We start from the raw sequence: 27,903 nt of genomic DNA, 5'->3' as shown, positions 1-27,903 counted from the left end.
GATTAATTATTACCTCTATGGAAGCTGAACTCCAATGAAGAATAGTGATTTAATTATTAATGCTCTTCTTAACCCTTGGAGTGTGCAACTGTAAAATTATTTGAAAATTTATTTTATGAAGTTTTCTTTCCAAACGCGTTAAAACTTTGAACAAAATATTTATAACAAATTTTATATATTTTCTTGATACAGAATTTCAAGGTAAATTCTGATATTGATAATAGTTCCACATATTACGATGGTGTGTTAGCTGATGTTTCTAAAGTTTCTTTTCTTGTAAAATTCAAGGGAAACATTAGGTGGCTGAAGAAAATAATAAGTTTATATACAGTATACATAATGACAAGGTTTTTCTCTTTATTAGGAAATAATATTCAGAAAATGTTCAAATCTTGGTAATTATAGGAATTTAAAAGCAAAACCCAATTCTCATTAATTTCTGGAGTGCAAAACATCAATTGCTGAGAGCCATTGTCACAAGGGTTAAACATGGAGCCATGAATGCATAACACATTTCCATTCAGCAACACACTAGCACGTTAAAATCATATGGAGCAGTGGATTTGAACCAGGATTCTAGTGACTTTCACATGTTTGCCTTAACCCACTTGGCCCTAATAGGACAAAAGCTATTCATCCCAGAAGTCTACAAAGTTCACTGCACGAATCTAGATGCCCAAAATGGTGCCACAACCAGGTTTTTTATGAATAGCACACCTACACTGTAGCCTGTGGGATGTTCTCCATTATATTCACTTCTTCAGAAAACAGAGAAATTACATTGGTGTGATATATCATGCCATTGCTATTTCTCTGCATACAGAATGTGTTGTAGTAATCTAGGGCACATTTACCAATATTGCTGGCAAATTCTCTAACCTGATGCTACCAAGCCTTTTGGTGGTGCTATTCTGACAACCCATGCTAGAGCAGCACACCACAATGAGGATATAACTAATCTTTAGGTTATAATTAATCCTTAGTGTAGCATTTTCCTTACTTCTACTATTTTCAGGAACGTTCAACAACACTGTCTACACCTGGTGCTCTAGTGATTATTACTATGTATTTCTCCTCAATTACTACAGTAGGTTAGATCATATATGTCAAGGCAGTGTTATGGTACTCATTTTCTAGATTCTGTGAAGGGACTCTTGGGTGATTCCCAAGGTACCTTGCCTTCCCATCCTAAGCATCTCCTTACTTTTCTGAGCATTGTGGTTCAGTCATTAACCGAGACCCGTACTTTGGTCCTCTTCACCCATGAATTCCTTATAGATGTAAAATATAACTTTGAGAACAAAATTAACTACACAAACAAAACAAAATACCCAGCCCTATTAATTGTTGTTGACCAAAAGTACATTTTTGGGTAACTACACCCAAAATAATTTGTAATAACAAGAGGTGGTTTTTGACATTAACCTAAAAGGTCTAATAATAAAATATAATGAAAGTGCTTACATCATCAAATATATGACCTTCATTTCCATCTCACCAATACTACCACAATTCATACTATCAAATTAGACATGTAGAAAACTTTGATAAAATACAACACAAGAAATTCATAATATATGTTCCATACACTATAAAGTTAACATTATTAACAATGAACGCCCGCAAAAAAAGTCAACACCAAATGTTCAACTGGACATAGGCACATAATTTACATACATCTGTTATGATGAAAAGAAGTGAACAAGAAAAATGATCTACATCTCTATACGTCCGATGTCTTGCGGCCTCTTGGAACCTCCCCCTTTTTAAAACGAGATGTGTAACATCTTTCTCGGGCAAGTCAAATATTGAGTAGCGAGTGAGAGAACTACAGGTGTGTGTGTGAGAGAGAGCTACAGGGGTGTGTGTGAGAGGGAGCTACAGGGGTGGGTAAGCCTGCTTATTACATGCAGATTATGTCAAATCTTTTCGCAATGCTTAAACTGTTGATTGTACAATTTATTATAGCAGGAATCATGTCCAGATTGATATGTTACATTATAGAAAACACTGATGTCCCTATTTGCTGGTACAACATATATAATCCATCATGTATGAAAAAAAAGTCCTCAAAGTTTTGAAAAATGATTATGAAAACAATATGAAACATGCAATCAGCATATGGAGTAAATATGAGAAAACTGCATTAATATTGTCTGTGTATAATATTATACACACACAGTGTGCTAAATATTATGTAATACAGTAATTGCTTGTAAGATGGCCATAAAGGGAAGAACCAAATGAAAAATCTAAGGAAGACATAATACATGCACCCTAAGAATGAGAAAGGACAATCATTACGCAGCTCTGTACAACTACTAAAAAACAGAAGCAACTCAACTGGCACAGGAGCTTATAGAGGACATCAATCTCCAAACATCTTGAAGGCATTTTCTGGTATCTTTCTTCATATGAAAGATTTCTAATTTGGGGAATTAACTTTGTCATCCTATGCTGGACACGTTCAAGTGAATTTATATCCATTCTATAGTACGGCGACCAAAACTGAACTGCACAATCTAAATGGGGCCTAACCAGAGCATGATATAGCTGAAGAACAACACCAGGTGTCTTGTTACTAACGCTTCGATTAATAAATCCCAGTATCCTATTTGCCTTATTACGAACGTTTATGCATTGAACCTTTGATTTTTAAATTTTCACTAATCATACCTCCCAGATCCCTTTCGCAATCTCAACACCATCTAGCTCGTATCTTGTAACTATCATCATTACCTAGTCTCAGAACTTTACATTTATCAGCATTAAACTGCATCTGCCAATCTTTTGACCATTTCAAAACTCTAGATCAACTTGAAGTGATAGCGAGTCTTCTTCCGTATTAATTTCCCTACCAATTTTTGTATCATCGGCAAAATTGCAAATGTTGCTACTCAAACCAGAATCTAAATCATTTATATATATTATAAACAACAGAGGTCCCAAGACAGAGCCTTGAGGCACTCCACTTACAACATTTTCCCACTCTGACTTAACCCCATTTACACTAACTCTGTTTCCTTTGGTATAGCCATGCCCTAATCCAACTTAATATAGCACCGCCAATACCATGAGCCTCTATCTTTTTAATCAAGTCTTTCATGTGGCACTGTATCAAAAGCTTTCATGTGGCACTGTATCAGTCTTTTATGTGGCACTGTATCAGGACTCTGAGACCCATTTGTGCCTACTGTAGAGTGAGCCAGAATCTGGCTCGCTCTACAAGTGAAGCTTGGGAATCAGAGTTCAACCCGAAACTGATAAAAACCTATTTGAAAGGACTGGCGAGCAAGATTCTGGCCCTGGCTTCCAGTAAGCACTAGTGTCTCACGAGGCCTGGAGCTATAAGGTAGGGCTTGGAGGAAATAATGATTAAGTTCAGGGACTTATGCAGTGGCCTTCCCAGAAATAAGATGAATAAAAGGCACAAAAAAGATTATAACACTGAAATTGATGGTGGAGAAGCAAATTACTTTTCTAGGGCAGTCTGTATACTATTGGAGGCATGAACCAATCCCAGTCACTAAAGTATAAGCCAGCAGAGAAAGAATAATTGGTCTTGAATGATGAGGCTATATAAAAAAACAGGAGTTTAGAGACTTCATTATGAAGATAGAAGTGATTCCAAGATTCCATGGCAGGATTAAATCCAAGACAAACAAAAGGAAGCAAATCAGATTCATTTAAGCTTAACAAAATAAACTGCTGGACAAGAATCAATAAACTTGGAAAACATTAAACTAAAACTTTAAGTAGCAGGGAAAATTAGATATACAGTATAAATGTATCTCATATGATATATACCATAAGTAAAGAAGTATAATTTAGAAAGCAAACAGCAGAAAATAAAGAGAGAACATTAATTAATAAAGAAATAGAAAAAAAAAGACTTGCAAGTAATACTAAGCTGCTGCAGAACACAGTTCAATGTAACATGTGTGATTATATTCAGAGCATGTAAATAATAAATACAGCATCAAAATTAGGAAAATATCCCGAGCCAGAAAGGAACAACTTAAAATAATGATAAGTATCCAGAAAATAAGCACAAAAGATGATGAGGAAGTACCAAGGAAAGACAGACGTGGAAGTTGGGGAGGACAGTAAATTGTGGGATATTCAAAGAAATCTATCCAGGGAGCTAGAGCATTATTACAGAAATCCTAGAAAAGGTATATATACATGAACTGGCATACAGTATTTCATAACAGCCTTTTATATCTAAAAGGAGATATTATGAAGTAACCAAAATACACATAAAACTTGCTAAGAGCATGCAACAGCAGTAAAGGTATCCATATCTTAACAAGCAAATAAATGAGCTTGAGAGAGCACAGCAACACAGGAACGTGGGGTCCAAAAGCCAGGCACTTGAACAATAAGGAAAAGCTAATGGCACTGGAGATGCCAAAATTAGAAAGCGAAAGGATAAGTGGAGACATATTCGCTACTAACAGACTTCAAGAAATAAGCCAAAAATAAGAAGGTACACATATATGAGCTAATGAAGAAGACAGGAAAAATATTTGGGAGATTTTCTTTGTAAATAGAGTGGTGGAAAGTTGAAATATAATGCAGAATGGAGGTTGCGTGCGTTAAGTTCACAGAAAGGTTTAAAGTATAAATTTGTAAAAGAAGACAGGACACTCTGAGCATGAGCTCTCTTTCCAGTACAGGTACTTTCAATTAGGTAAATATACACACACAAATATGGATATACATGTTGGACAGTTATAGTTTACTGACGAAAGTAACACGAGCAATAAATTATATAAAATTTACTTAATAATTCAGATTATACATTACAGTGAACCGTTCATTTGCATGAGGGATGTGTTAATGGAAAATCCAGAGCCGATCAAATGCATGTCAATTGAAATTAAGATTATGTGAGAAAAATTGGGATGCATTCCAGAGACTTCAATAAAACACATACAGTAGTTGAATATTATTACAGTATGTGTACTAAACATTTCCAAAAATTCAAAGTCACACAAAAGCGTAAATAATGAAGTGTGGAAGGCTTAGTAGGTACTATGATGTAATAATTTAATCCAATGAGTGCAAAAAAATAGTGAGGCATCACAAGGTCAAAGTACATTGTTTGGGAGAGCACTGACACTAGGAGGCGATGTGGGATGAAATCACTTGAGCAGCACAATGTGCAGCTATGCACAGCACAGACCACACCTCATGCTTGGCTTGTGTCAAGCAAACCAACCCTTTAAGTTTTTAAGTTTATGGTACTGAGTGCATAGCTCACGTTGAGCAAATCTGGCTTGATCTAAACCTGAACATTTTCAGGGTTCACTGTATAAAATGACATTAAAAGCAAATGATCATTTGTAATATCCCCTATCACAAATATAAAGGCTAGCTAATCCCAGTATTTAATGAGGCCATCCCAACCAGCTGTTGCAATTTTACTAGTTTCATGGGGATGCCACAGAATACCAATGCAAACATCATCATGAGCCTTCCACTTCTGGTAGAGCTTTGTAGTTTTCCAGTCCCATACATGAGCTTTTCCGTCTGCATCACCAGACACAAGATACGACATATCTGGCGAGAAATCAAGTGTACAGGCATATCCTGCTACCATGTGGCCAGTAAAGATTTTTTTACGATTCATCTTAAAACGGTCTAAGGCTGAAAATATTACAATTTTATTATCCATGCTTTGGCAAGCTAGCCACTTTTTATTAGGAGAAAGAGTGACAGCTGGCATGGAATGCATTGTGGGATCTGCAATGTATTTAAAATCAACAGGAATGTCCCATTCCCACACTCGCAAACTTTTATCATCAGAAGTAGAGACAAATCTTCTGTTTTCATCAATGAATGTAATAGTATTTACAGCTCCTAAATGACGATCATATTCCTGAACTATCTCACCAGTTCTAATATCCCAACAAACAATTTTTTTATCAGATGTGCCAGCTACAAAAAGATTTTGCTTTTCTTCATCAGGATGGAATTTGACACAATATGGAATTTTTCGACTCGTAAACCGAGAGACACAGTCCCCAGTCTCGGTGTCCCACAATTTAATGAAACGGTCATAGCCAGCTGAAAGAAACTGCTTGCCTTCATTATCAAAACATGCATCTCTCACTGCCTGCTTGTGTCCCATATAGGTTCTAATACATCGCCGATTGTTGTACACTTCCCATATTTTAATCTTGGTGTCCATAGCACAAGAAAGCATAAGATGACCAGATCTTGGAAACCATCGAATAGCAGACACTCCCTTCGTATGACCCTTCCATGTATGTATTAATTTCTTGGGCATAAAACACTTCTCGGGTGGTTCTGGCGACTTCAAATTTACTCCAACATCTTGAGGAATATGTAAAAATGACCGTCCCTGATAATCATATGCATCTTTTATGTGCAAAAGAGATTTTTCTTCTATGGGCTTATCATCAGTCTGTTTACCTCGTTTTTGTCGTTTGGCCAAAATCTCATCCAGTGCGTGCTGCTCCTCTTCTGATGGTTTCATCACAGTTTGTTCATTTTTAAATTTGGCCCATGGTCCCTTAAATCCTTCAATATCTGCTGCATCATCATTCTTGTCACGTTTGCGCTTAGGAGGTTGTTCTGACTTGTGTTTGGTTTCAAAAACTGTCAGTCCAGATGTTTCCTGGGCTGTAGAAACATCTCCAACAAATCTCCTTCCATCATCAGGATTTCCTGATATTGAAGGATCCACAGCATACCCTATGAAAATAAATAACAATTATTATACAATTAACTTTTCTAAAATATACTATTCATTCAATAACATAATAAATATCTTCCATTGGAACATCACCTTTTTGTGGGGATAGGAGGTACAGTATACTAAATGTGTTCCATATACATTAGTAATACAGTATTGAATTATTTTTAGTTCCGATAGCCTCACTGTCATGATGCCAGAAATTGTCCTTCGGTCAATATCATACAGGGTGAATCAGAAGTACCTGTGCACCTATACTACTTACAATAAAACTACCAAATTCTTAATATAATCTGGACAACAAATGCTGAAAATAGCCTACATAATGACACAGTATACCTTGGCCTTGACAAACCCCATAAACCTGTCGTTACATTTTTTTAAAAGTAAGTTTAGGAAGAAACAGGGATTAGTGTGAAAAAAAATTGTTACTTAAGACATGAGCTTTTTTGGTGCAACTAATGTTTTGTAGAGAAAGCGTACCTACAATGGTGGGGCAACGACAGGGATCAGAAAAGCTTCTCTACACTCAAGTACCACATTGCAACACAGTACAGAAGTAATTAACCATCAGCGGAGAGGATATTCTAGACCTTGCATTTTTTACTGATGATGTATGCTTTAATATTTATGGACAAAACATTCACATTTGGTTGGTGAATAAAATGCATGAAATTAAAAAAAATACCATTACATGATCAACAGGTCAGTGTGTAGTGTATCATATTGTATAATGAAATTTATTAACTGACCTCATATTCTTTGACAGGAACTTTGAATGTTTTTGTTAAGTGATTTTAGACTTCTTCAATGGACATTTAGATTGATGAAATATCCCACAGCTACTTTCAAGGGGACAATGCTACCACAAATGGAGTCTGTGCCTCAATGATGTTGCCGAGCAATGTGTTCAGCGGCAGAATAATTTAAAAGGGAATTTAATTATCTAGGTCAATTAATCTTATACCCCTAATTATTATAATTGGGGAGCAATGGAATGCATAATCTTCAAAGACAATCCTTTGAACTGAAAAGAGCTACCACAAATGTCATCAGGAACATCCCTCTAATTAAATTGGTACATGCCTTTGTAAACATAATACAAATTAGATATACTTATTATATTCATAAAAAGTACTTAGGAGAATAATTTAAAGGTGATATATAAAGATATGAAAGAGCACACTTTTGCACTTGTCTATTGATTATATGTAGATCTATAGTGGGCATTCAAAATAAATCTTAGGTTAAAACTAAATACTAAAAGTGGATTTTCATAATGAATTTAACATTAATACTAAAGGTGGTACATTATTTTTGGGTGGTGAACTTTCATTCAAAAAATTATAATAATCACTATTATACAGTACAGTATATAAAATTAGTTTTAAAGATGTTGGTAAAAGTAACATCAACATGTTTTAGTTATTTAGGATGTAAGCTCTGAAGGTAGACACATTACTCAGATTAACTACAATATGTCAATTAGGCACTTTTTTTAAATGTTAATTAAATTACTGTACAGTAGTTCAAGTTGGTACTGCATTTTATTGCATTTGGGAGGCTAGCCCATAATTTACGATACATGTACAGAACTATACTTTATTTGTATGGCATTTCAATTTTGGTCGAGTAGGACTCGTGGATCATCAAAGATATAAATGTTTCTTATGTAGTATCTACTTAAGATTTTTAATTAAACAAAAAGTGTTTAAGGTCTGGATTGAGAGTTTTATTGATACAGGTACTGTATAAAGTATTAAAGATAATGTATGTACCGTAGTACATTTATATATAGCATAAAAACCCTTTAGAATAAATTTACAAAATACTGAACCTGAAATTCTTGGAATATAGTACAAAACATATTGAAATTAAAGGATTCTAATAGAAAACTGTCTGAATAAACATTACAATGCCAATTTCTTCTTATTCAGTGGATGATTCTTACAAAAATCATAAATAAATTTAGTTGATTGTCAAATGTACAGGACTTGAATTTTATTTGTTTATTTCTTTGTTGTCATATTAAGCAGTATCTCTCGATAATGTGATTATGAGCTTTGCTCTTCACTTTCTCTTTTACCCTAACTATGCAGCAACACCACTTGAAAAGTTCCTTGTACCAGTGGGGTGCTTGGGTAATGAGGGCCTAGCAAGTGATCAGTGTCCTGGGTGGAAACTGGCATTGATTGGGGGAAGCCTCTGAGGAGGGGATGATGGGGTCCTGCTCAGAAAACATAAATCATGTGAAATATAAGAAAATTGAATATCTTTCACATAAACACTATTGCAGTACACTACCTTTATTAAGAAGAGTCATTTAGCTTTGAAATGTATGCTAATAAATGAGAATTCCTCAACTTACAATGGGTTATACCCAGCAATATATATTTCATAATGGTATGTTATTCCACGGTTTTATTGAATATGTTATACATCATGAAAGCACTGTATAGTACTGGTGCAGTATATCAATTTATAATGTCTTCTGCTAGCAAGTCAGCCATTAAGATTACTGTACTTACCATATGTTGTGAAAGTGCGTCTTTGTGATTCAAACTCAAATTCATTAAAATGAGCAGGTTCAACATGACCAGCTAAAGTGTTTCTAGCAATTTCATGGTATTTGGACTGTGGCTTTTGTGGACCAGGTACTGGGGCAAACAACTCTTCATATTTGGGGTTATAAGTCAGTTCTTTCTCTCGTGGGTCTATGTGACGGCGATCATCAAGCTCTTTCTGTAACAAAATTCAAAATTCTTAATCAAAATATCTCTCTAAAGATCTTGTAAAAGTTTTCTTGTATAAATACTAAAATCTAGGTATACAAAGGAATTAACTCTGTACATACAAAAGAGCAAAAATCCAATCAGTTCATCTGCATTTAATAAAAACAAACAATTAAGAAGCAAAAATAGGTAAATTGTCATTCACACATCCGTGGAAATAAACATTCCATTCACCTGGGCTCTAGGAGACTCGAACTGTGGACCCCCGATGCATATGAGGCAGAAGCTCAATCGACCGAGCTACTGAATAGCTTGGTCGTAAAGATTGTAAAGATAATTTGTTAAATTTTCCAATTCTGCTTATGTTGTTTTCTGCTACTGTATTTTCAAAGGAAAGTATAAATAATATTGTATACTGTAACTGTTTTATTATACCAAGTATAAAGATATAGTATTTATCAGTGAATATAGCTGCAAAGGAATACAAAATAGTCTATAAATGCAATGTCTAACAAGATAATTTAAATGTGTTGGTGGCTTAAATTATGAGATGTGTTAGGTGGCTGGCTACCAGTGCTAGCATTGCAGTTAAATTTAGCATAAAAGATTAATTTTTTATATAGTTTCAGCAGTATAGGCATTTATATCATATCAATATGATACTTGCTTTATCAGCACTACTGCAAAACATTACACATGGCACATAGTTCATGTGGACAATTTTGATAATGTTTCTAATAATACAGCCTGGCCTGGGGGTCAGGAATCTCTGGCAATTGCCTGGGTTTTGAGACTAACTGTAGCCTGCAGAGCCACACAGCCATCACAGGCTGGATGATCCATTAACTCCAGTAGAAACCTGAAAAACTCCACCATTTACATTGTCTATACTGTTCTCTTAACTGTGCTTATGGCACCCTGGTTCCAGGTGCTTATGGCACCCTGACTTTTTTATTTAAATTGGTTTCTGGACCCCATAGGGTCAAACATCTTTGAAGCAGCTATGTACGAGAGCATCGAGCCTAACAGTATTGAAACGGCAGGAGGTATAATATAAAACATAATATACAGTACATGGACATATATGTATACAGTACTGTACATGAAAATATTTCTCACAAATGGGTGATATGCACTGCCTTTTGGATACCAGTACCAGGATGTACAATAACATTATGAAGCACTTTATGTCAAGGCACCTACATATTTTAGTTGATATCTATACAAGTATTGCATCTACAGACTTGAGTTTAGTAATTTTATTAATTAGAATACCCAGAGTTCAAAAAAATGCCTGATGTTTAAATTGTCTTGGAAAACTTGCTAGATAATCTTTCAGTTAGTCCTCCAAATGAGGTGGCAATTAGCACTTGCCTCCTCAGGACAAGTCAGGTGTCACGAAGCATCTGCCATGCCATGCAACTGGACAAATTAAACTATTTTTGATGTACAAATGAAGTTTTTACCACAAAGCTTTGAATTTTCCCCTAACATGGGACCATCAACAAACATACAGCCACTGTCCTATCAAGGCCCTGAAATAAACAAAATAAAATGGGCAATTACACATAACCTGAGGGTAATGGTAATACAGTTGGGTTTGTTCTGGTCTCACATTTAGTAGTTCCAAGTTCAAATTCCGGGCGGAACAGAAATGGTCGAGCGTGTTTCTTATCACCTAATTCCACTGTTCACCTAGTAGTAAATAGGAACCCAGGAGTAAATAGACCAGCTTGTTGTGGGGTTGCATCCTGGGGGAGGGTCAGTAGTTTGACCCTGGAGGGACCTCAATATAAGCCTAACATGTACATATACACTGGCTGCCTGTCCTCAGACAAAATTATCGTAACTGACTTTCCAATTATATAAACTATGTTTTAGTGGGTTTAGTTGGGTTAGGGTTTAGGATCTGTTAGCAAACAGGATTATTCAAAGGAACATATTTCCCAGACCTGACCTCCAGGCGATATTTAGGCTGACAGACAGGCCTAGGCTAAGCCAAATTTCATGCTTCCAAACTTACTGTAGACGTTACTGGAGGTGAAACAACCAGCTGTAATTCTTGAGATATTGTGTTCCCACTTTCAATTGGTTTTAGATGTTGCACGTAATCCTCCACTTCACCTAAATCACTGTCAGTGTCACTACCATAATCCCGCAAGTTTAGCAACGACGCCATGTTTATTTACGCCGAGTCAACGTCGTACAGCAGCTCTTTTCCTAGTACCTAAGTTATAACAAATCACCAAAACTCTTTCCATTTGTAAAATAATAAATTTTAAGAACGCAAAATTCACCAAAAAATGTATCTTAATAGTGAATAAATTTGTATGTTTATATCTTGAGGTGGTGTTGTCGTGGGTGTTGGAGGCGGACGTTGCTCTCCGCCCTCCTGTGTTTTGGCAGGTTAGGGAATTGTTTATCTCATTTCCTTCAATTGTGTTACTTAAAACATTATTCTCAACATGGTAATAATTTTCGGTAAAAGCTAAATTACGCGTAAGCCATTCTATCTTATCCCCGGTGTATTTTATAGCCGCGTACGAAATAAATTTTAGCTTGGAATACGAGAAACTCGAGCGTCAATGAAAACAGACGCCATTTCTGTGTATTTTAATAAGAAAACCGTCTTAATTAAGGCCATAGACCGAATGCCGAGTGAAATTTCGCGCAGTTGGCTTGCCGAAGAAGGTGCTTGTATGCCGGGGAAGATTTAAGTGAAAGAAGTGTGGAGAATAATGTGAAGGAGAGTGAATTGTGTTTTGTTGTGGTGGGTGGAGGTCCTCCCCCCTTCCCTCCTACGCCCCTCTCCCCTTCCTTCCCACGCCCCCTCCCCTTCCATGGCCGCCCCTCCCTCCGCGGGGGAACAATAAACCACCCATGACTCATCCTCCTAGTGCCCCTCCTGCTCTTCTCAGGACTTTAACATATGGCCTTTCAGGGTGCTGATGGTCCGTAAGGTTCAGCAGCTTAACTATTGAGATGCTCGGTACTTTTGAGCCGTGTTGGAAAATCTGAAAGTACCGGAGGTGATAAGTACATGATAACTCTGTAGAGGAAGAAGGGTAGGGAGTGGTAGTCACAGACACTTAAATAAATAATTCTTTCATTGGGTTATAATTCATCTTTCAAGTGTTGTACTGGTCTTATTGCCACTCTTTACTAAGTGTTGGAAACTTGTCATTCTCATCAGTTAATATTTTGGCATTGAAAAAAAATTGGTTTCTCAATCATTAAATGCTAATGTACCAGGTTATAGCTAAAGTCATTATGAAGTAAGTTTTATAGAAATTTGCAGTTGTAGAGAGATTCCTTTCATTACATTACATTACATACATTAGTAAAAATTGTAATTTTATATTTTGTAATTAGAGCTAACCATGAGCTTTAAACTTATCACCTTAATGCATTTTCCTTAAGTGATCCAGTTATTGAAGTATTGAATATCATTTGTTCTGAACATATTCAATAGAAAAGACTCTTATCAAGGTGAGTACACTAGTAGTAGTTCACTGCAACATTTCCTGTTACATGAGGCAATTATATTTTTATCAAAAAGGTTCAAGTTTAGTGCAACAACTTTTTTTTACTCTATATATGAAGTTACAATTTTATACAGAAGTGTATTAGTCCTGTGTTTATTACAATTTCTGATAGGATACTTAAGGGAAGGCACAGTTTTACAAAGAATGTCAGATTTGACCTACGAAGCATTGTCAGAATGCAACTAGAAGCTCTACACTTGATGTCCAAGATTTAATTAAATGTTTTTTGTGTTTTGTTTATTTAACTCAGCCCAATGTAAGATTAGGCTTCTTTTGAGATTCAGTACATTGATTATATAATAAATATACAAGACACTTCATACTTCATGTGGTTCTCATTCAGCTCATCAGACCTAACCTATTCTTAGCCATATTACTGCATATATATGAAACAACCTTTGTGTTGAATAATTATCTATAAAATTACAATGCCAGGTATGCTTAGCTTGTTGCCAGTCTTCTCATGTGATTGCCTTATCTGTTAGGCTGTCATCATATCCTGCAGGTCCACATAGCCATCACAGCCAGGCTAATCCATTAATGGCAACATAAACATGTTAAGTTACGTCTTAAAAGCTTCCACTGTTGTTGCAATGACATTTATTTTGTTTGTTTTCGAGAGATTGAAGAGTTGTAGACCTTTGATGTTTGTATTGTTCAATCTTAATTGTTTATGACACCCCAAACTTTCCATTGTATAAATTTTACACGTCTACCATATATCTCACTCCAGTATATTGTAACTTTATTGTTCCAGTTTTGGAACCCTGTGTGTTTTATGAGGTACAGTATATCTCATCTCCAGTCCAGTAGATTTCTGTTGTTTTAATGTTCTCGTTAACCACAGTTATCATTTTATGGGCTTTTTTTACTGTTTACCTACAGCATAGTATTGTGCTTTCTAAACATTAAGGAATCTGACATTTCCATGTCTTTGACATGATCAGTACTTTCTTTGAAGTGAGCTGTAACTGTTTTAAATGTGTATCTCTTTGACGGTTTAATTTTTTCTATATTGAACTAATTGGAAATTGTTAACATTGCACATTGAAAGACCTTGTTGATATTTGAATTCAATTTTTCTCCAAGGCAGTTTTCATACTTTTATCGTGTTACTAAAGGATGACATGGCACTCTGGGTTGTATTTCTGCCATCTTTAGAGATAAGAAAGGGCACTGCAACCACTGTTACAACCACAACTGCAATCACTGTATCCTCAACCACCACTGCTATCACTAAGTCCATAATTTTTGTAACTACTATACTACAATCACCACTGCAACCCATACAACCACCACAACCACTACATAAACTACTATAATCAGAATTGAAGATATTAAAATGACATTGTAATTGTGTAGCATCTACTAAAATGACCAGTAAAATCAATCTCCACTTTAGCAATAACCATCGTTACCACCACCCATCACTACCAATGCCCACCACTACGGCCACATCAACCACTAATACGGCCACATCAACCACTACTATGGCCACATCAGCCACTAATATGGCCACATCAGCCACCACTACAGCCACCACTATGGCCATATCCACCACCACAACAAATAAGTACCATGAATACAAACGACTCACAAATGATGCCTCCGCTACAAACGCAGCATATTGCCGGAACAACTGTGGACATCTTCAAGAAAAAACTAGATAGTTTTCTTCAAGAAGTGCCGTACCAACCAGGCTGTGGTGAATATGTGGGCCTGCGGGCCGCTCCAAGCAACAGCCTGGTAGACCAAACTCTCACAAGTCAAGCCTGGCCTGGGGCCGGACTTGGGGAGTAAAACAACTCCCAGAACCCCATCAAGTAGGTAACTAACACTGTAAACCACCACTTCAGCCACAGCCACCACTACAGCCACAGCCACCACTACAACCAACACTTCAGCCACAGTTCCACTTCGACTACAGCTTCCACTTCAGCCACAGTTCCACTTCGACTACAGCTTCCACTTCAGCCACAGCTTAAACTTCAGCCACAACCACCCATTCAACCACTTTAGTCACAACTACCACAACAAACAATACTGTACTTCAGTCACAGCCACCACTTCAAACGCAGCCACTGCTACAAACGCAGCCTCCGCTACAAAGTGCAGCCTCCACTATAAATGCAGCCCCCACTACAAGCGTAGCACCCGCTACAAACGCAGCCTCCGCTACAAACGCAGCCTCCGCTACAAACGCAGCCTCTGCTACAAACACAGCCACCACTACAAAAACTAAACCACAACTGCCATCTGTAAACATAAAATAACAAAATTAATACATTCAACACCTTACATTTTGTTGTCGAAGGACCTGCTGTAAGGGCGAAGGATTGTAGCCCTAGAATGGTTGGAGGAAGATCAAACCATAGGGGTCGGTATGGCCCAAGTGAAGAGTTTTGTCAATTTTAAATAAACAGTAACCACAGTTTTGAATATATAATCATGCACACAAAAATAATTTCCAATTTATATTTCATCAGTTTGTTTTAAATATCTTTTATCATGTACAAGTATATACTAGGGGCCTAGGTCTGTCTGTGTCCCCTCTATCTCTTTATCCTCCCCACCACCATCCTCCCTGCATCACCCTCAAGAAGCATTGAAACAGATGTATGGGTCTCAGATGCTTTGCTTTTCCTTTTTCTCTCCTTGTCCTTTAATTCATTGTTTCTTTTGTAATAACTCCACATTAATCATATGCCATATTTTACACTTGACTATAATTGACTCCATGGAAAAATGGCTTAGTGGAGATTATAATTGGGAACATTTCATAAGGCATTTAACTTAGGCCTGCTCCGACCAGCCTATGTCCATCCTGTACCCCCATACAATTTCCCTTAAAATTTGAGTGAGGCTAGCTGTCTGGCTTCCAACTTTGAACAAAGACAGACACATACTCTTATATGTACTGTATTCATATGAAGAGGTCCTTATATTTTTGTGGTTTAAGTTTTTATAATGTAAGAGTGAATTTTTGTTCACAGGTTGTTGATGCTCAGCTACCTTACCTTACAAATAGAGTGCAATGAGTACAGTGATCTATGCTGTAAAATTCCTCAGTTTCAGCAACAACATTAAGCCAGCATGTGCTTCTTGTACGTATTACACCAGCTTCTTGTACGTATTACACCAGCTTCTTGTACGTATAACACCAGCTTCTTGTACTTATAACACCAGCTTCTTGTACTTATAACACCAGCTTCTTGTACGTATAACACCAGCTTCTTGTACGTATAACACCAGCTTCTTGTACGTATAACACCAGCTTCTTGTACGTATAACACCAGCTTCTTGTACGTATAACACCAGCTTCTTGTACGTATTACACCAGCTTCTTGTACGTATTACACCAGCTTCTTGTACGTATTACACCAGCTTCTTGTATGTATTACACTAGCTTCTTGTACGTATTACACCAGCTTCTTGTACGTATTACACCAGCTTCTTGTACGTATTACACCAGCTTCTTGTACGTATAACACCAGCTTCTTGTACGTATAACACCAGCTTCTTGTACGTATTACACCAGCTTCTTGTACGTATAACACCAGCTTCTTGTACGTATTACACCAGCTTCTTGTACGTATAACACCAGCTTCTAGTACGTATTACACCAGCTTCTTGTTACGCCAGCTTCTTGTTCTTGTTACGCCAGCTTCTTGTTCTTGTTACGCCAGCTTCTTGTTCTTGTTACGCCAGCTTCTTGTTCTTGTTACGCCAGCTTCTTGTTCTTGTTACGCCAGCTTCTTGTTCTTGTTACGCCAGCTTCTTGTTCTTGTTACGCCAGCTTCTTGTTCTTGTTACGCCAGCTTCTTGTTCTTGTTATGCCAGCTTCTTGTTCTTGTTACGCCAGCTTCTTGTTCTTGTTATGCCAGCTTGTTGTACTCAAGCACCAGCTTGTAGTACTCATTGCACCAGCTTGTTGTACTCAATGCACCAGCTTGTTGTACTCAATGCATCAGCTTGTTGTACTCAATGCATCAGCTTGTTGTACTCAATGCATCAGGTTGTTGTACTCATTGCACCAGCTTGTTGTACTCAATGCATCAGCTTGTTGTACTCAATGCATCAGCTTGTTGTACTCAATGCATCAGCTTGTTGTACTCAATGCACCAGCTTGTTGTACTCAATGCATCAGCTTGTTGTACTCAATGCATCAGCTTGTACTCAATGCATCAGCTTGTTGTACTCAATGCATCAGCTTGTTGTACTCAATGCATCAGCTTGTACTCAATGCATCAGCTTGTTGTACTCAATGCATCAGGTTGTTGTACTCATTGCACCAGCTTGTTGTACTCAATGCACCAGCTTGTTGTACTCAATGCATCAGCTTGTTGTACTCAATGCATCAGCTTGTTGTACTCAATGCATCAGGTTGTTGTACTCATTGCACCAGCTTGTTGTACTCAATGCACCAGCTTGTTGTACTCAATGCATCAGCTTGTTGTACTCAATGCATCAGCTTGTTGTACTCAATGCATCAGGTTGTTGTACTCATTGCACCAGCTTGTACCCATTACATCTGCTTGTACTTATTACACCAGCTTGTTTCACTTGTTACTCCAACTTATACAGTACCATTAAAACTATCTTGTACTCAGTGTTTACTTTGGAGTACCTTTTTTAATCCTCCTCTGTAAACAAACCATATCTAGTGGAATATAGTTTTTGTCATTGAATGCAATCCCTCTTTCCCATAAAGTCCTCAACAAAATACTAGTTGTTCGATTTGTCATGGACTTCTTGAGGTTATCTTGAGATGATTTGGGGGCTTTAGTGTTCCCGTGGCCCGGTCCTCGACCAGGCCTCCACCCCCAGGAAGCAGCCTGTGACAGCTGACTAACTCCCAGGTACCTATTTACTGCTAGGTTACAGGGGCTTCACGGGTGAAAGAAACTCCTCATTGTTTCTCCTCCCGGGATCGAACCCGGGACCACAGGATCACGTGTCCAGTGTTCTGTCCGCTCAGCCACCGGCTCCACTGTATGTATGACTCTCAAGGAATGCATCCCTTTTAGAACAGTCTTGACTGTTTTGTAATCAGTACACAATAAAACTGCTAAGGTTGGCTCTGAAATTTGCACAGTAAAATACAGGGTAACATCAAAAGTACAAAACAACAAAAGGGTAACGACAAAAGTTTGGCAACAACAAAGCCTTGGCTAAGAACTATTGACCAATTGCACTAACTTCACACACACATTTTTCAAAGAGTGATTTGGAATGAAATTGCCAGTTTTATGGAGAACAAGTGAACTTCGCAACCTAGGTCAACGTTGATGTAGACCTTATTACTCATCACTATGATAAAATCACAGAATCATAAGAAGAAAAGATAAATTCAGAGCTGTACACTGACTGCAAAGGCATTTAATAAGAGTGACCATGGAGTGATAACCCATAAAATGAGATCAATAGGAGTACAGTACTGTTATGAGTAAAGTAGGGCACTTGATTCTTAACTTTTTGTAACACAGCATGCTGAGTAACAGTCAAATAAAATGAAAGTCCAAGCATAGTGAAAAGCTCTGTACCCCACAGTATAGTCCTTGCACCATTGCTTTTTCACAGTAAAATTCCAATATACTGGAGTGAATGATACGGAATGAAATGCAGAATAGAGATGGTGAGTAGAGCCTCATAGACACAGGCATAATCAGAGAGCACTTTATAAACATCAGAGGTTCATGGCTGTTCAGTACTCTCCCAGCAAGCATTAGAAATATTGCTGGAACAAAGGCCAACCTCTTCAAGAAGCAATTAGACAAGTTCCTGCAAGAAGTGCCGGAGCCAGCCAGGTCTTAGTGGATATGTGAGGCTGCAGGCTGCTCCAAGCAACAGCCTGTTGGACCAAGTTACCAAAGTTGAGTCTGGCCCCAGGCTGAACTAGGGGAGTACAATAGAACTCCTGGAACCCTCTCCAGATAAATTTCAAAGTAAACTATTGGCATGTTCAAAATAAACTCTGTAAAAGTTGAGAGTGCAAAGCAGGCAATCAAAGTGAACATATTGTAGGATATTTATTACTGTATTGTTCTGATTGCCGTCTTTATTTAATTTTTTGTTTTAAATTCAAGTGATGGTTAAAAGAGGAATGAATTATGAGTGGAAAAAAAAGCATTTTTGCCTGTAGCTTGTATTTAAGAAAAAAATAACAGTGAACAAAATGATAGTTGTACTGTATCAGCAAATACATTAGACTCCCAGTTTTGTGCTGTGGCATTTCTCTGCTTCTTTGTAAGGCAAAAATTTATAAACATTTCCATTTAGCAATTGTTGATTTTGTTTTGTTGCAAGCCATTGATACCGAGAATGTAATATACAGTACTGAATATTGTAAATTAACTTTTTCTTTATAAGCCACAGTAAGTGCATATAATTAAATTCCATTGTCTCAACCTATAAAGACTTTTATTCAAAGGGATCAGGTTTGCTTGTAATAGAACTAATGAGAAGTGATACATTTTTGCACCAGATAAATGATATTGTATAGTATTGTGTTAGTGAATCTTGATATTAATCTGAAAAGTATTACATTTATTTACCTGGAACATACCTGGAGAGGGTTTCAGGAGTTCTTCTACTCCCCGAGCTCGGCTTGGGACCGGGCTCGACTTGTAACTTGGTCCAACAGGCTGTTGCTTCGAGCAGCCCACAGGCCCACATATCCATTACATCCAGGTTGGTCCGGCACGTCTTGCAAGAACTTATCAAAGTGTATCTTCATGACATCCACCCTTGTTCTGGCAGTACTGTATTTCTAATGCTTGCTGGAAGGATATTGAACAGCCGTGGACCATTGATATATACAATCAGAGTTCTCCGATTGTGCCTATGGCATCTCTACTCATGGGTTCTATTCTGCATTTCCTCCAGTATGTTAATCTACTGTGCAAATGTGGGAGCTGGACTTCTAGTATCTTCCATGTGTATATTATTTGATACCTTTCTTATCTCCTTTCTAGAGAGTAGAGTTTGAGAGCTTTGAGACTGTCCCAATAATTTAGGTCTTTTATCGTTTCTATGTGAGCCGTATAAGTTCTTTGTATTCCTTCTAATTTGGATATTTGTCCTGCTCTGGCAGGGAAAGTGAGTATTGGGAAGTACTTCAGACAGGACAGCACCAGTGATTTCAATTTCCTGGCCGCCGCTATATTTGCTCGGTTATGCTCACTAAATGTCAGGTCGTCAAATATCATAATTCCCAAATCTTTTACATGGTGTTTTCCCTTTATGAGTAAGTCTGATTGTTTCCTGTTGTACTGTGTTTTCAAATCTTAAACAAATTCTAATAACAAGTTTACAATGTAATTTTTTGTCAGTGAAATTCTGTCGTAGAGTGGATCATATTTTTCTAAGATCTTCAACAAAAATGCTACATGGCTTGATTTTGCACATGTTTGTAAGAAACACATCTCTGTGAAGATCTGTGAGCCTACTGTTTTAAAAAAAAAATGAAGTAGTATAGTAGATATTTATCATCATTAATTTGGATTTGATTAGCCTAAAGAAAAGTTGGATTTTATTTTCTGCTATAACAACAAGGTCATTGCTGTTTATACAGTACATTTGTTAGGAAACCTTAAGAACAGGCCGGGTTAATGAGAGAGAGTCAGAGCTAGCTAGCAGTGACAGGAAGGGTCCTCTTTCCTTTCTATAGTAAGGGTTTTGAAAAACATCCACAAGTTCCATTCTGACCAGGCTTTATAATAATGAGAAGCATAACAAAAATATTATCATCTAACTATAGTAATAAAACGTGTATCAAGAATTTTTAATTATTTTTTTTGCTTGTGTAGGTACAGTGACAGGTGTAGAAGTGGAAAAGACTGTGATGTCGTCATCTTTTATCTGGCTGCTTATCTCGACAGATTTCCTACCGGAGACACTGTATCTTTTTTTATGATAGGTTACTGTAAAATGACAATTAATAATACAGAACAGTACTCAAGTGTCCTACCGAGGCATTTATTAGGTACTGTATCCCAAGTAAGCTTGAGATGTTTTATGGTTTTGCCTTTTTTCTATCACATTTCCAGTGTGTCTTGTTAAAGGCTTCATTGTACAGTATCAACTTAAAAAATAAAGTGTAAGCAGAAACATAAAGCTGCTTTTTTAATTGAGCAATTTATAGTGAGTGTGTGTGTGTGTGTGTGTGTGTGTGTGTGTGTGTGTGTGTGTGTGTGTGTGTGTGTGTGTGTGTGTGTGTGATGTACTCACCTAGTTGTGCTTGCGGGGGGTTGAGCACTGGCTCTTTGGCCTTGCCTCGCAACTGTCAATCAACTGGTGTACACATTCCTGAGCCTACTGGACTCTTATCATATCTACATTTGAAACTGTGTATGGAGTCTGCCTCCACCACATCATTGCCTAATGCATACCATCTGTTAACTACTTTGACATTGAAAAGTTCTTTCCAACGTCCCTGTGGCTCATTTGGGTACTCGGTTTCCACCTGTCCCCCTTGTGTATGTACCACCCGTGTGCATGTATGTATGGATGGTAATATATGGTATGTATGTATGTATATCATTATACCCAGCAGTTATACACTCTTTCTGGGAAAACTGTATTTATTTGGAACTCCTGCAGGTCATAGAATATTAAGAGATGTACTGTGGTAGGGGAAGTCAGTACAGTACTTCCCTTCATCACACATTTGTGCTTGATCAAAATTTTGTTTTCAAATGTGGGCAATATAAATATAAGTTTGTGTTCTTGTTCATCATTATTGATCAAATAATAGGACATCTAGGTAAGGTTACAGTGTCGAAGTAATAATTGAGTTTGTAGGCTAGACGGATATCTTAAATCATATGTGGCATTGAACATGACTTGGGAATAACGAAAGGAAACTTTATACAAATCAATTTAGTGTTTTGGCACCTTGTATTGATTACTTATTTGTGCAAGAATAATAATTTATTATAACTAGTCCTAAGAACTGCACCCTACTTTCTGTTTTATCGTGGTTGATTATCAAAATTAACTGCTTTATTTAATGCCAAACATACATGCAAGCAAATAGTGATTATAGAAGTAAGATGAAAATACTGTAGAATGAATGGTTGACAAAAGAGGCCCAACTCTTAGTGTGAGTGGTGGGGTGGAGTGAGGCAGAGAGACTGGCTTTACATCCTGATTACCCTCTCTTGCCAGGGTCCTGGTTGCCATAGCTAACCATGCCAGCAATTATCTTAAGGAATTTCTGTTGAAATTTGCCTAATTATACAGTTTGCAATATTATTGCTTTAATGTCTGGTGCATTCTTAGCAGAAACATTTGATTATGGAGAAATAAGTATAGTATTATACCTTAACTGTTATTAACTGAGTTGGCAGGTTGCCCTTTTATGATGCAGGGGAGTGCTTCCTCTCACAGTCTTGCTGCTACTTCCACTAGGAAAGGAAGTAGGCTGTGTGTGTGTGTGTGTGTGCGCGTGTATATGTGTGTGCGCGTTGGTTTGCTAGTAAGCTCAAATCTGGTATGGATGTTTACACTGATTGATATTGAAGATACAGTAACATAGTTTAGGTTTATTTCCTAGCATCTGTTAACTTAAATATAATTTCAATATTTCATAATGGCGAGTCTATATGCTTTCTCTTTATTGGTCAGCCATATATCATTATTTCTTGCATGAAAGCAGAATAAGAATATTAAATTTAAATAACCGTGAATGATTGTATATTTATAGGAATGGCCATTATTGTAAAAGACTTAAACTTGTACAGTTGTTTCATCACAAGATCTTATCCTATGGCTGAAAGTCACATGATTTGACAGCTGTGCTGGTCCAAGTCTTCTTCAATAGTGATTCTTCCAACTAATTTTTCATGTGCCCATTTTCACTGCAATTGTGTGTCTAAAATATAAAGTTGATGTTTTAAATGGAAATACAGGCAGTTTTGAACAGTATTTATGATCCTGCCAGCAAAGATATGAAGTAATTCAGAAACATTTAGACATGCACTAATATAAAGAATGTATTATTTTCAAATACCATTACAGTACACAGTACATACTATTAAATACAGTTCTATATGATGTATTGTGAAAACAATTCTGTGTCATGTATAGTGATAATCATTCCTTCATTTCAAAGGACAATTTTGTATATGTTTAGTAATGGTGGTTGTAATTAGGTTCATTAAACAAAATTTTAAACTTCAGAATCAAGGGCCAGTTCTGTTTGTTTTAGTGGCTACTTTAACATTTGCTGTGACATTCAACTACATTCACCAGATTCCTAACAATTGGCATTCTACTCGGGTATTTTGAATTTGTGTCAGGATTTGTGCTTAAGAATTTGATTTGTAAATTTGTGCTTCAAAGTCTAGTCAGGGTGCGAGTATAAACTGACGGGGGAAATTTTGTAACTGGTCACAAAAAAAGCCATTTAGTTATAATTTAGTTATTAGTGAGCAATGGTCCTGTTTGCCGCCTGTCCTCTGAACAAAGTGTTGGAATTAGTTTCGTCAACAGCAGTTCCAACATTTAAGTGACATGCACTTTACACGTGGCTCAATTGACTACATTCAAAATGTATTCTAAAATAGCTTTCCCCACTTCCAATTATCAAAGGGAACTTTTCAGAATGATTACAAATGTCTTTGATATATTAAGAATGGTGAAATATTTCTTCGTTTCAGTAAACACTGCAGCTAAGAAATCATTTTTGTACTGTACTTGTGTTATTGTACTTGTGTTCATTTAACTGTGTTTACAGAGATTAAGCTATAGCTTTTGGGTTCCTCCCCAAACCTCATGAATCTTATTATTATTTTCATTTGAATATCCATTTGTATGGAATTTGCTTCCAGTATCTCCTCCCTTAAGCCCAGTCTTCACTCTAATGAAATTCGTCTTTATATTTTCTTCTATTGTTTAGGTATTCGGGTGTCATTTGTCCTCTTTCATCCTGGTCTCACATGTATCAATATGTTACTACTATCCATCTTGACACCTCTCAATACAGTACCATATTGTGTATTGTGACCATATCTGGTGTGCCATTGTGTTTTTCAGTGTCGTGTGATTTAGTACCCTTGTAGCTCAGGTAGCATGATGGCATATTTTGATTTTGGTGGTTCTTCAAGTGTTTAGAATGGTGGTGACCCTTCATTGGCACTGCATTCTTCGATATTCATCTCATAAATGTGATGAATAGCATCCTGAATGGAACAGTAATCGGTGAATTCCGGTTACAGTGAAAGATCTTGGATTCAATTCCCACAGTAGGACAGAAGCCTTTAGGCAATATTTTCTTTCACCTGTTGTCTCTGCTAACCTAGCAGTAAAGGTACCCAGGAGTTAGGCAACTGTGTGGGTTGTATCCATGGAAAGGTCAGTAGTAGGCCTAAGGGAGCCTCACTCACATTTAACAGGCTCCCTATCATATCATTACTTTATACATTTGATGATGACCCTATATAGGACATAATAGTTTGCAAATGCACACTGTGTGTGGCTTAAGAAGGAAATTATATACAGTATTTGTAATAGTTTTTAACCTGTGATTTCTTTCCTTTCAGAGAGAATGTACAATCAGGTCAAAAGAGGTATTTGGTTGTAGGCATTTGAAGCATAAATAAGGCGCATGCCACCAAGGCATAAAAGTGGCGGCCAAACAAGAAGAGTTTGGCCACACAAGATTCACTGCTGTACCAATAGGTAATTGATGGATTTTGTGTAAGCCCTGTGAAATGGCTTATGCTTTAGGTCTTGGTTTAAGTTCTCTGATGACAACATATTGTAAATAAGTTAATTTGTAAAATAGTAGTGAATGGCTGCTGGTAGATCCAGTTTCCATAAATTTATAGCTTTTTATAAAATGTAGTCATTTGAATTTAGTATATATTGCATGTAGTACTCAGCCATTACCATTACACAATTTTCCACTTTGATGGGTTAGTAAGGCTCAGAGAAACAAGGGGTAATAATACATATTTATTAATTACATGAATCACAATCCTGTATAACATCACAGATAAACACGCTCCAACATACTCCAGCAGTCGGTCAAAGCCGTGCCGCAATGCGTCATAAGGCCAGATATACAGTGTTCTTCGTAAAATTTCATGTACTGTGTTACAGTGCAGTATCCTCGGTTCCAGCTAGATAGATACAGTATACTTATACCTTATTTCTAGATAGATATACAGTACAGTATACTAAAACCCTAAGTGTAATTGTTTAAATCATCATATGACAATGACCAAGTTTCCCTAGTAATATTCATGACAATAACTGCATTTGTACAATGAAATGGTAGCAGGATATTTTTTTGTGAGTCAAAGTAAACTCCATTACATCCACATACAGTAGACCTGTTATATTCATATTTGCATCATACACGTAAAATCCAAACAATAATTTTTTAAATCTTCATATGATAACCGCATTACCCCTGTGAATCAACAATTGAGGATAACGGCTGTCCAAGGGTTAATGAACATCTTAGATCCTATGTATGTAATGTGCCACTTACTAGAATTTCACATAAGCTGTATTTGTAGATTTTTAATAATTAAGTAAATATGGTTAAGTTCTGCAGTATGGAAATGTAGTGTGTCACTTTAATGAATGATTTTGCAACGTTTAGAATGTACAGTTTTTATTTTTATTTATAGGCAACAGAAATAAATCGTGGTCTGGGTGTTTGATGTTTTACACTTTGCATTTGTTTGATAATTTCAATGGACAAATCTTTACAGGGTCGAAACCTAGGCGAAGATGCCTCTTCTAAAACGGGTGGTGTCACCCGTGCATGTGTCACGGGTGCCACTTGTGGAGGAATGGGTCACAGATGAAAATGGCCGAGTATATCCTGCACTTCTGCCAGCTACTTACCAACCACAAGACCTAGAGGCATTTACCAACCTCACGCTTGCTAATTTAATTACTCAAGTAAGAGGACATTCTCCTTTAAAACATTTTGTGAGCGTTGATTTCATTCACTTATTTCATGGTAGTTTATTATAAGAAACCTCCCCCAGGTTGCAATGCTTTTGACCATGTCATGGTGTTTTTGTTTTAAGATATTTGCTTGGGAGTACCCAGAGCACATAGGTTCGAATCCTCCTCACAGCTCCCGCTGATTTTCTCATTGACACATCCCTTTAATGTGATTTCTTTGAGCATGGATTATTATATTGTATGCTCACTTGTTATTCAGATCAACCTTTTATTTAACACTGTAATAATTTAACTGCTTCAAACTGCTGATAATTAAGAATATTTGGAATAAGTTGAAATATAGATTACTGAAGTTCCGTATATCTTAGTATGCTAAGCTTCAAATAAAAGTGCCGAATTTAGATAACATGGTAATCTATTTTTCAGTTATCATCGCTTTCTCGGCATGCTGAAGATTTGTTTGGTGAAATGATTGCTGAATCGACATTAATCTTGAATCGTGCTGTATCATTACAAGGCAGAGTTGACAAACTATCGGTAAAAGTCAAGAATTTAGATAGCAATGTAGAAGAAGGTAAATATTTGTTCAAATATATTTATATTTTTAAACGTTTTTCCAAGCCAGAATGCAGTGGGCATTGGTTGCATTAATTTGTAGTTAAAAACTATAAGGACATGAAAAGTTATATTTTATGCAGTGAATTTAGGCAATAAATGCATGAAATCCTTGTCATATGGCAAAGGTTCTGTATACAGTCAGGTTTTTTTTTATTATCTCCTTAACCTGTAGTAATGCTTAATACATTTACAGTGTCATTACAAGATATTCATATGCGGAAAGCCTTCAAGTCCTCGACATTGTTCGACCAACAAGTGGTATCTCGGGATACAATCTCTGCTCCAATGCTAGAAACCTATCAGACTTGTGAGCAGCCGCCTCCTCTGCATCAGCTTAATCCTTACAGGTACATAGTCATATTTTTTATGTGTAAAATGACATTTGCAGTACAGTATGTTAGATTATTATTGTCGTTATTTATTTACAAGTACAGTAGTTATGATTCATATTTTTAAGGTTTCTGTGATTATTACATTTATGTAATAATGTACTTTACAACAATGGCTCGCACACCACCACACAGTAGAACAACACCAGAAAGGTACAGCGTGCTCAGAGACAGGAGCCAGAGTCGAACGACCACCACACAACATATCAGCCTCAAAACTAGGGTTGGGTAGCCAGCGTGAGGGGTCTTGGGCTTCCCCTTCCCCCTCCGGGGAGGGGGGTAGCTGTGCAGACAGCGGCGCGGCGGCGATTGTGACGTCATGCTTATTTGCTTGTTTTCAGATTGTGGAGTTCTGCTTGATAGTTCAGTTTTCAGTAGCAGTTTTCACCAGGTGGAGTCAGTTTTGGGACATCTACCTTTCTGGGTGCCTAACCTCGTAGATGGCAGACATAGAATGCTTCCAACCACATGGGGGGTTTCTATTGACCATTGCTCCTCGTGCCTCAAATTTTCACTTTGTGAAGTGAAGGGAAAAAGATTGAAAAGGTTCAAAGGTTTGGAACAAGACTAGTGCCTGAAGTTCAAGAACTGAACACTGAAGACAGGTAACGGATAACCATTCCAACAACTTCAGGGAAAGAACGTTAAAGAAAATGAGGGAAATTGACAACGTTGACGGAAGCAGTCGTTCTCCAAAGAAGGAAGATGTAGAAGAAGGAATACAAGTTATCTAGCAATGTAAGAAAGTACCCTATGTGCAGTGCAGGTGGTGAGCAAGCAGAATACACTGTGAAGAGAAGTTATGGATATCAACTTCATTCACAGCTGGAAGAGCAAGTACAATAAAGAAATAGAATATTGAGAGAGAAAAACACCAGGTGCCAGTACTAAGGAAATCAGTTCCTAAGAGCCAGATCTAGTTTTTTTTTGGATATTGTTAGGCAAGTACTGTTAGCGCTCTATTTACT

At 37.1% G+C, this 27,903-nt stretch overlaps 2 protein-coding genes across 8 annotated transcripts in view; one reads left to right on the top strand and one right to left on the bottom strand.

The window, feature by feature from the left end:
• Positions 1-326: 326 nt before the first annotated feature.
• LOC123757813 (pre-mRNA-processing factor 17) lies at positions 327-11,681 on the bottom strand. The gene is made up of 3 exons (XM_045741665.2): positions 11,480-11,681; positions 9,253-9,466; positions 327-6,723 (listed from the first exon to the last, which is right to left on the bottom strand). The coding sequence occupies exons 1-3, from the start codon at positions 11,633-11,635 to the stop codon at positions 5,381-5,383; spliced, it is 1,713 nt and encodes a 570-aa protein (XP_045597621.1). The 5' UTR covers positions 11,636-11,681; the 3' UTR covers positions 327-5,380.
• Positions 11,682-11,824: 143 nt separating this feature from the next.
• The window catches only part of SCAR (wiskott-Aldrich syndrome protein family member 3 SCAR), a 30,470-nt gene continuing 14,391 nt past the window's right edge, over positions 11,825-27,903 (top strand). The window contains exons 1-6 of one of the 7 annotated variants that reach the window (XM_069338632.1): positions 11,825-11,862; positions 15,995-16,105; positions 24,545-24,683; positions 25,727-25,919; positions 26,355-26,502; positions 26,740-26,893. In XM_069338632.1, the coding sequence (XP_069194733.1) occupies positions 25,746-25,919; positions 26,355-26,502; positions 26,740-26,893 (476 nt within the window). In that variant the 5' untranslated portion in view covers positions 11,825-11,862; positions 15,995-16,105; positions 24,545-24,683; positions 25,727-25,745. Of the gene's footprint in view, positions 11,938-15,994; positions 16,106-20,957; positions 21,000-24,544; positions 24,684-25,726; positions 25,920-26,354; positions 26,503-26,739; positions 26,894-27,903 lie in introns of those variants that run through there. The other 6 variants (XM_069338633.1, XM_069338634.1, XM_069338628.1 and 3 more) reach the window with 6 other exon arrangements.

Source organism: Procambarus clarkii, chromosome 40, assembly GCF_040958095.1.
Source record: "Procambarus clarkii isolate CNS0578487 chromosome 40, FALCON_Pclarkii_2.0, whole genome shotgun sequence".
In the NCBI taxonomy this organism is placed as follows: domain Eukaryota; kingdom Metazoa; phylum Arthropoda; class Malacostraca; order Decapoda; family Cambaridae; genus Procambarus; species Procambarus clarkii.
This window is presented reverse-complemented; position numbering and strand designations above follow the sequence as displayed.

Excerpts from the sequence above, each read along its gene's own strand:
- LOC123757813 (XM_045741665.2), bottom strand. The coding sequence starts at position 11,635 with ATGGCGTCGTTGCTAAACTTGCGGGATTATGGTAGTGACACTGACAGT. Across the intron at positions 9,467-11,479 it reads CACCTCCAGTAACGTCTACA|AAAGAGCTTGATGATCGCCG; the intron begins GTAAGTTTGGAA and ends ATTTTGTTACAG. Across the intron at positions 6,724-9,252 it reads ACGCACTTTCACAACATATG|GGTATGCTGTGGATCCTTCA; the intron begins GTAAGTACAGTA and ends TTATTTTCATAG.